The following is a 10,376-nucleotide window of genomic DNA, read 5'->3' as shown; positions in this document are numbered from 1 at the left end:
GGGGAATTCCTTCTCCGCAACAGAAGAGCGGCACAGCTTAGAAAGTTTGGCCGTTCCCTTTACAAAATATAAACACCTCACCGGAACCTTGCAGCTTCATTTAATATGGATAATTAAGAGAAAGGCATAAATATGAAGTACCACTGAATACAACAAAGAGATAAGAACTGTGTGAGTAAAAGAACCACTTGAGGGGAGGAGTTTTACCTTCCAGCTGAGTTTGTTTAAGGCTGTGGGAAGTGAAGAAAGGAATTCAAGGTTATTGAAACAGCATGATTGTTGAGAAAATATATTTCATATGTGTCAGCTAAAGTAAATATCTTTGGCTTTGTGTCTTGATTTGGAATACCTCTGGGCAAATTAAACTAAATATGTATGGACTCTTTAAGAGGGAATACAGTATTGGTTTTTCCTGATCAAACCTGTTGATAGGGAAGTGCGGCTGGAAGGCCATTTGGAGAATAAGCAGACTGTGAATAAACAAATGAATAAAGGTAAAAGCCAACAGAATTACCAGACATCCCTGAGAAGGTTTTCATTTGCCGGTAAAGGGGACCCTGGCTCCCAAGCCTCTCAGACAAGAAGTGACAAGATGAATGTGGAATTAAATGAATCACTAACAACAATAAAGCAGATCTTGCAAACGAATACGGAGGCAATTAACCAACTGAGTTTGAATATAAAAGAGTTAACCAAAAAACAAGGAGGACTGGAAGAAACAACAAAAAAAATAGTGGAAGATTTGAAAGAAATTAAAAGGAGAATGGACAATAATGAACAAACTGTGGAAACTATAAGAGAAGAACGGGAGAAACTCGAGGACCAAATGGCCATGTTGGAATACAGACAAAGAGAGCATACCCTAAGATTTAGGGGTCTACCAGATAAAGATAAGGATGATATTGATATTAGGAAATTTATGATAGATGGACTGGCCAAATTACTAAACATTAATGCAGAATATATGGAAGACCAAGTTGACACAGTATTTTGGGTTAACTCTGTATATGCAAAACAACATAAACTTCCCAGAGATTGTCTTATTCAATTTACTACAAGGAATATAAAAGATCAAATTTTGCAAGAGCATTATAAAACACCTTTTTGTGTTGCGGGAGAACGTATTAAAATTTTAAAAGAGATTCCAGCAAGGCTTCTGAGGAAAAGAAAAGATTATAATTTTTTGTCCACAGCCTTAAAGAACAAAGGAATAAAATACAGATGGGAGCTACCAGAGGGAATATCCTTCAGCTACAGAGGGAAAAAATATAAGTTTACAGAACAGATCAAGACACAAGCTTTCTGGCGAAAATACAAGAAAGAACTTATCCCAGATCCAGATTTAGACAACTAAGTGGTTAATAACTTTAGTAAGTTTTTGATTTTTTTCTTTTTCTTTTTATAAATGAGTCTTAGGTTTTTTTCATGGAATGTTAATGGGTTGAATGGGAAAAGCAAACGTGGAAGGGTCTTCCATTTTTTGTATAAACAAAAAGTTGATTTAATTTGCTTACAGGAGACACATATACGTAATAACGATAGAAGGTTGTTGATAAGGAGAAATTTAGGTCTTGAATTTGCTTCTTGTTATGGGAAGAAAAAGAGAGGAGTAATTTTTTATGTTAAAGAGAAACTAAGCCCAAAATTGATTTATAGTGATAACGATGGTAGGATCTTAATAATTGAGATTGTGCTAGACGGAGTTAAGATGACTTGTGTTGGTATATATGCACCGAATGATAAGAAAGCTTGTTTTTATAAAAAATTGGAAAAGAAATTACTAGAGTTACCCAATGAGGATATGATCTTGATGGGTGACTTAAATGGAGTAATAGATAAAGGACTAGATAGAGACAGTATCAAAACAGTTAATACAAAAGACAAAAAGGATGGATCACTTCCCCAAAATTTTCACAAGATGGTAAATCAACTAGGTTTGAAGGATATATGGAGAGAGCGAAATCCAAGACAGAGAGAGTATACATACTACTCAAATAGATTTAACTCCAATTCCAGAATTGATATGATTTGGGCAACAAAGAGAGTTACGAATGAAGCCATTGATATGGAATTTCACCCCAGGTTCCTTTCAGATCATAAAGCAATAGGAATGACCTATAAAGAAAGTAGAAGGAAAAAGAGGGGATGGAGATTGAATGAGAGATTATTAAAAAATATGGAGGTGATAGAAAAAGGTAAAGAAAAAATTAGAGAATATATGGAAATTAACTGGAATAACGATACAAGTATAGGCAATGCATGGGATGCGGGGAAAGCATTTATGAGGGGTTTTTTCATCAACCAAAGTGCAATTATTAGAAAGAAGAGGGAAAAAAGACAAAAAGAATTATTAGAACTAATTCAACATAAGGAAAAACAACTTCAAATACAGAAAACTAGATCTATTGTTAAGGAGATTAATATTATTAAAAAGGAATTGGAAGCAATTATGGATAAAGAATTAGAGTGGAATCGGGAGTGTCTTAAACAAAGAACATTTGAAACCTCAAATCGACCTGGGAAATTATTAGCCTGGAAATTGAAAAAACATAAAGAAAGCAGAATTATTAACAGAATTAGGTCGGGACATGAATTAATATTTGATCCAAGTAAAATTAAGAGTGAGTTTGTAAATTTTTTTTCCAATCTTTATAAACAGGAAGAACCAAAAATAGATCAAATTAGAAATTACATTGAACAACAAAAAATAAGAAGTTTAACTGAAGAACAGAGGGAAATATTAAATAGGGAAATTAGTTTAGAAGAGCTTGAGACAACCATTAGTAAGCAAAAACTAAATAAATCGCCAGGACCTGATGGCTTGTCAGCGGTTTATTATAAAATGTTTAAACAAGAATTGGTAAAACCTCTACTTGAAATGATGAACCAGGTACTGAAATGTGGTGAAGTTCCAAACTCATGGAAAGAGGCAATCATAACACTCATACCTAAAGGGAATGTGGACCAAGAGGAAATAGCAAATTTTAGGCCCATATCACTTTTAAATAATGACTACAAAATTTTCATGAGTATACTGGCACAAAGATTGAAAAGGGTTTTGGGTGAGTATATCCACAAAGATCAGGCGGGCTTCTTACCAAAGAGAAATGTTAAAGATAATATGAGAGTAGTACTAGATATCCTTGAATATTATGAGAAACATTGCGAAAAGAAGGTGGCTTTAATTTTTGTTGATGCTGAAAAAGCATTTGACAATATTTCTTGGTATTTTATGATGCAAGTTTGTGAAAAGATGCAGACGGGGGAACATTTTTTGAAGAGTATAAGATCAATTTATTTAGATCAAAAGGCAAGAATTATAGTAAATAGTGATTTATCAGAAGAATTTAGAATAAATAGAGGGATGAGGCAAGGGTGTCCACTCTCACCCCTACTTTTTATATTAGTTCTTGAGGTATTATGTAATAAAGTTAGATCTGAACAAGGGATTAAGGGCACTAAAATTGGTCAGCAGGAATATAAATTAAGAGCATTTGCTGATGACGTGGTCTTCTTCTTAGAGGATCCCCTAAACAATATGAATGAAATGTTGGAAGTTATTAAGGACTATGGTCAGGTAGCAGGATTTAAGATGAATAAAAGTAAAACGAAATTATTGATTAAAAATATGAAGCATGAAGAAGTGGTAAATTTACAGGAGATGAGTGATTTGAGATGTGAAAAAAAGGTAAAATATTTGGGTATTTGGATGACTAATCAAAACATAACACTATTCCGTAATAATTATGAGAAAGTATGGGAGGATATTAAGAAAGATCTAATTTTATGGAATAAACTTAACCTCTCTTTGTTGGGAAGGATTTCAGCTATAAAAATGAATGTGTTGCCAAGGATGATGCATCTATTTCAATCAATTCCGATTATAATTAAGAAAAATTGTTTTTTAAAATGGCAGAAAGATATTCAAAATTTTGTTTGGGCAGGGAAAAGACCAAGAATTAGTTATAGAATCTTATCAGATTCAAAGGAAAGAGGTGGGTTATCTCTTCCAAACCTGTATCTATATCATGAGGCTGTTAAATTAGTTTGGATTAAAGAATGGGTGACATTGCAGGATACCAGACTATTAGACCTTGAGGGTTTTGATAGACGATTTGGATGGCATGCTTACATGTGGCATGATAAAGAGAGGATACATAAAGATTTTAAGAATCATTTTGTAAGAAGAGCCCTACTGCAGACATGGAATAGATATAAAGTTAGGTTAGAGAGGTGTACCCCGCTCTGGATTTCTCCTAAAGAGATAGTTAAAAGACCAGAAAAGAATATGAGAGATCAGTGGATTAGATACAGAGATATTTTGACTAAATCAAAAGAAGGCACTAAAATGTTGAGGTGGGAAGAAATGTCTGAGGCAGTGGATGGATGGTTTCAGTACCACCAGCTATATGAATGTTTTAAGAGAGACAAAGTAACGGGCTTTAGTTTTAAGAAATCCAGATTTGAGATAGAGATAATAGACAAGGATGAGAAACTTATATCAAAGGCTTATAAAATGCTATTAGAGTGGGACACTGAAACAGAAAGTGTTAAATTAGTCATGATTAAGTGGGCCAAGGACCTAGGCTATCCAATAGATATGGAGACTTGGGAAAATTTATGGAAGAAACAAATTAAGTTCTCAGATAGTTACGATTTGAGGGAAAATTTTTATAAAATGTACTTCAGGTGGTATTTAACTCCATCAAAATTGGCAAAATGGTCTCAGGATACTGACAAGAGATGTTGGAAATGTAAGATAAATGAGGGCCATTTTTTCCATATGTGGTGGAGCTGCCCAGGGATGGCTAAATTTTGGAACAAAATATATGTAGAACTTAAGAGAATGCTGGGTGTTAACTTCAAAAAGAAACCAGAACTATTTCTATTAGGTATAACGAGAGGTGAAATACCTAAAGAATTGAATATATTGTTATTGTATGCCTTAACAGCAGCCAGAATGGTGGTAGCAAAAGTTTGGAAAACAAAGGAGACCCCATCGCTGGAGGATTGGAAAATGAAATTATTGGATTTTTCAAAAATGGCTAGACTCACAGCATTGTTCAAGGACACAGACTTAGAAAAGTACAAAAATCAATGGAGACCATTTTGGAATTATATGGGGAAAACATATATAAATTTGGAGTGGGAATCCTCAGTTGAGATTTAAATAGGAGGTTCAGAATTTGTTTATTTGCATTTGTCTCAGTGTACAAAAATTATACAATATGTTGTATAAAGTGTTACTGGAAGTTTAACCATGTTATATTGGAAGACTACAAAATTTATGTTATTATGGAAATGTATTATTAATAAAGCTACTAATTAAAACAAAAAAAAAAAAAAAAAAAAAAAACCTTCCAAAACATCAGTTTTTCTCTTTAGTCTAGAGATTAGCTGTAAATCCGGGCAGGCCCAGGTCCCACCTGTATGTTGTTATCCCTAAAATTCAATGAGTGGTCACATCTAAGTGTTTGTGCTATCAGGGCATGCCTGTTTGAACGTATATCTGTAGCTGGTTCAACCAGTCACAATTAAATATAGTTACCATTTGAATTGGGATAGTTTGTTTTTTTTTTACACATTACATCCACGCAGTCCCTGGATAACCCCAAAGCTAAGACAATCCTACAAAGATGCACTGTTTCCTCTTTGCCTCCTGCTTTATAAAGTATTTATACCCCATGCTGTGTTGTCATTGTTCAGTTAAAGTTAATCAGGATTAAATCTGTTTTCACATGACATCATATAAAAAGAAGGCAGTTCTAAAGGTTTTTCTAATAAAAATAGATTCCTATAGTATCTTTAAATCCAACAACGATTTATTGAATACATGTATTGAATAAATCTTTGTTGGTCTTAAAGGTGCTATTGGACTCTATTTTTGTTGTGCTACTTCAGATCAACACAGCTACTCACTTGAATCTAATTTTAAAAGGGAAAGAGAACAAAGCAAAACATCAAGAAACTTAACACAGATGTTACTTGTATGAACAAATCTGAGCAGCTGTATTATATTGCAGCATGGAAGGAGCCAGGGGAGTTTGCAATGACATCCCCCCCCCTACCCCACACTGCTCCCATTTTCTCTGGTTGCTCTGAAAATCAGGGCACCTCTACAAAAGACCTCATGAATCTCCCACCATCATGTCTAGTTGGATCTTAAATTCTAAATGTATACGGCTGGCTGTTATTATTTGCTGATGCAGGTGAAGCATTCTGCATATTGACAGCCAGCATGGTGTAGTGATGGAAGAGCAGGAAATGGAGCTCTGAAGAATCAGGGCCCAGTCTGCACACATAGGATAATGCACTTTCAATGTGCTTTGGCAGCTGGCTTTTCCTGGGCCTATTATGCACGGTTTTGTTTTTTAAGTCATGGCAAATGACACATAAATGTAAGGGACCTTTTAATATATTTTTGCTATTGAGTTGGATTCTGTGTTGATACAGTGATTGCAGTGATGGATCTTTCCCCACTTTTCCCTTCCCAGGACAACCTATTGTGTAAAGGTAAAGATAAAGGTAAACGTATCCCCTGTGCAAGCACCGAGTCACGCCCTCTAGTGTTTTCATGGCACACTCAATACGGAGTGGTTTGCCAGTGGCTTCCCCAGTCATTACCGTTTACCCTCCAGCAAGCTGGGTACTCATTTTATCGACCTCGGAAGGATGGAAGGCTGAGTCAACCTTGAGCCGGCTGCTGGGATTGAACTCCCAGCCTCATGGGCAGAGCTTCAGACTGCATGACTGCTGCCTTACCACTCTGCACCACAAGAGGCTCTTATAACCTATTGTGTAATATATGCATAACTGTGATAACTGTGCACGTAAAGGGTTGGATGCTATTAGAGCGTGAGTGCAAGATACTTACAGTGATGAATCTCTGCCTTTCCTGGAAAGATACTGCCAGGACTATTGTGAACAAGACACCAATTGAAGCAGGGGCAGTAGCGGGTCGAAATCCCACCATTTACAGAGCTGGGGGCCATAGTTCAGTGGTGGAGAATATGCTCTGCATTCAAATGGGGCTAGGTTCGGTTCCTGACATTTCCGATTATAAAGATCAGTTAGTGGTGTCAAGTCGCAGCCAGTTTATGGAGACCTGTAGGGCTTTCAAGGCAAGAATTGTTCAGAGGTGGTTTGCCATTGCCTGACTGTGCACAACAACCCTAGAATTCCTTGGTGGTCTCCCATCCCAAGATCTGGCAAGACTGGTCTACCCTGGGCCATTCAGGTCCAAACTTCAGGTAGTAGGCGAAGTGAAAGGCTGAAAGATCTGAAAACCTACACAGCCAATGTCAGTTTAGGTTTTAAACAAGATTGACGTTAATAGACCAATGCTCTAATTTAGTATAATGCAGCTTCATATACTCACGTGTTCATGCTCAAAGTGAAAAGTTGTTTTGCTGCACTTCCTTTACCAAGTTTCCATTGGTGAGGTAGGGACAATTTTAGCCCCTACCTCTTTTTCCTCCTTACAACTGCCTCCATGCTTTGTGGCTTTTTGGCAATGCCTTTTCAGTGGTCACAGAGGATTTCTGTGGGAAGACAAAGGCAGAGAAAGATTAATCACTGCAAGCGTCTTATAACCCATAGCGAACAGAGAGCATTTATGAGGGTTTTCGCTTTAACTTTTAGTTACTTCAGAAAAACAGAACTTCTTTCTCAACCAGCCCTGACTGTGCCAGTACTTCAACAATTTATACCCATTCTCAAGAACATAAAATGGAGTCAGTCCAGAGAAATGCAGATGGACTCCTACCTCTTTTCCACTGCCTCCCACATTGAACCTGCTACAGAGTCAGTCCTGAAACCAGAATCATCCAGAATGGCGGCAACTGGTAAGAAATCTGAATCCTCCCTTCGTGGCAAAAGCCTCTCCAGAGCCTGCATCATAAAAACAAGTTGTAGTTGTGTGGCACAAGAAATGAGCATACACCAGTCTGTACAAGCAGGAGGAACAATGTTAACACGAATAGACAATAGATTACATTGTTGGACTTTGTGTAAGATGACCAGATTTTAGCATTGGTAAAGTGGGTCACAAGAGCCTCTTGTGGCGCAGAGTGGTAAGGCAGCGATATGCTGTCTGAATCTGTCTGCCCATGAGGTTGGGAGTTCAATCCCAGCAGCCGGCTCGAGGTTGACTCAGCCTTCCATCCTTCCGAGGTCGGTAAAATGAGTACCCAGCTTGCTGGGGGGTAAACGGTCATGACTGGGGAAGGCACTGGCAAACCACCCCGTATTGAGTCTGCCATGAAAACGCTGGAGGGCGTCACCCCAAGGGTCAGACATGACTTGGTGCTTGCACAGGGGATACCTTTAAAGTGGGTCACATAGAACACAAGTTTCATAGAACGCAAAAATAGTATTGTAATTTTTTTTTTAATTTCAACATATATAAGTACAATTTGCCAGGTGCCCCCAGATGTCCCTCCAAAAGTGGGACAATCTGGTCACCTTAACTTTGTGTGTTATTAGAATAATCAGCGCATCTTTACAAGATAGTGGGAGAAAGAGAGTGCAGATTTTTAGACTGAGCTTGTCTCTCTAACTTGATCAGTACTGACTGCGCTGAAAGCAGGGCCAGGTTTATTGTGTTCTAGATTCTGTCGTGTTTTAATGAGACAGAACAGACAAGATGTTCTACTCTGAAAACAGTGCACTAGTCTAGGTTTAACAGTCTTCTACAAACAGTGTTGTCATTGCCCACCTCTTTCAGCATAAGCCAGTGAATCACAGTGGCGCCATCTCAGATTTTCAGTAAATGAGGAGATCATTGTTCATAACTGCAGTTTCTAGTTAAAAAGAAACACCCACCTACCATGAGGGTGGGCGGTTGGAAAAGAAACATCAGGCGTGGGCTGCTGCTTAAAGCTGGGACTCCTCCTGACCCGAGAATGTTCACCCACATGTAAGATTTTAGTAATGTAGTAGCTACTCACATTTTGTTAAAGGAGACTTTGGAAAGGTCTTCAGACATCAAGCAGATATTTTGCTTACTGAATAGTCTTGACAAGCAGCGCTCTCTAGTGGATCACAGCATAATCCTTGGCATTTCAATTCCTTGCTTTTTCATTTTGCTGTTTATAAAACATTTTGTAGTATAGGCAGAAAGTAGGACCGATACTGAATAAGCTACAGCATTCTCCTGCCTTTACTTAATGCATATAGCTAATATATTGTCAAAGGAAATTTTAGTTAACATTGGGCACAATCTAGCCAAAACGAATCCTAAAAATACTTCGGTTGGATTCCACCTTTTTACAGTATGGACAAAGACTTTTGTGTTTCAAACAATACCATCATTTCACCAGCACCTTGAAGCAATCCTAATTGCCATTTAACTGCTGTTTATAGCGACATAGCAGTCAAAAAATTTTAGGTCTTTGCAAAAATTCTTCCCTCGTGTCACAGGGAACAGCAGACTGAAAATGTCCATTAGTGCAACATATTCTGTTTTGTTTGTTTTTTTAATTACCAGGAACAATACCTTGTCTTTGTTCTCTGTTAGATGAAAGGAATTTCAGCAAACAGGAATCTTGGTACCCACAAACACCTCAGACTGAAATTAGTATTAAATATATAGTCTTCCACACACATCTGAAATCCATTCAGAGGTTTTGAAAAGACTGTCCCTGGAAAATATTTTCCAAGCTGCTCCACTTGATGTCATCAACCATGCATCAAACATTCTGTTCTGAGGCAGCTGCAAAGGCTTCTGCTGAGTGCCTTATCAAATGAGGCCAGAGCAATTAAGTGCTTACAATGTGTTCAGAGTCAGCGGGGTTACTAACAGCTAGCCTCCAACCATGTGCCTGCACAGATGTCCAGCACTTACAACTTCTCCCATTATTGCTGCTGCACAGTAGTAAAAATCACCGCTTTCTGTATTTTCTTTGCCACTCAGACTCTTTAAGCTATGAAAGGTCACCTTGAATTAGAAGATGCCATCTCAATATTTTAAGTTTTCTTGTTCGGCAATCAATGTTACTGTTCAAGACACAAGAAGATACAAGGTTTTTCTGGGGATTGGGCAGCCCTCGCTACTAGAAACTGGCCTGTCATCAAGCCCAGAAGTGGATCCTTGAGTTTTGCAATTAAACAAACAATCGATTGTAAAATGATCAGATGCAACTGACAACAGGGTCTCAGTAGCTGTGGAGATTAGAACAATATGGCATATTAAATGCCACACTTACCAAAAACCATTCTTTTCCTCAAAGGTGGAAGATACCCTTTCAGGGTGATGAAATAGAGCCATATTTAACAGTTTAAGGTTTTGTCCTCAAGCTCAGGGGGTAGACTGGAATAGGAAAACAAGCCCATATGTAGCCCACATTGGCCCCACCTATCCCCAAGAAGAGCCTCTT

At 37.6% G+C, this 10,376-nt stretch overlaps 1 protein-coding gene across 1 annotated transcript; it reads left to right on the top strand.

Moving 5' to 3' along the window:
- Positions 1 to 279: 279 nt before the first annotated feature.
- LOC143819831 (uncharacterized) lies at positions 280 to 5,295 on the top strand. The gene is made up of 2 exons (XM_077301878.1): positions 280 to 1,370; positions 4,953 to 5,295. The coding sequence occupies exon 1, from the start codon at positions 485 to 487 to the stop codon at positions 1,352 to 1,354; it is 870 nt and encodes a 289-aa protein (XP_077157993.1). The 5' UTR covers positions 280 to 484; the 3' UTR covers positions 1,355 to 1,370; positions 4,953 to 5,295.
- Positions 5,296 to 10,376: the final 5,081 nt, after the last annotated feature.

The sequence above is a fragment of the Paroedura picta genome, chromosome 10 (genome assembly GCF_049243985.1).
Source record: "Paroedura picta isolate Pp20150507F chromosome 10, Ppicta_v3.0, whole genome shotgun sequence".
Lineage (NCBI taxonomy): Eukaryota > Metazoa > Chordata > Lepidosauria > Squamata > Gekkonidae > Paroedura > Paroedura picta.
Note: the sequence above shows the minus strand (reverse complement) of the source record. Positions and strands in the feature narration are given on the sequence as shown.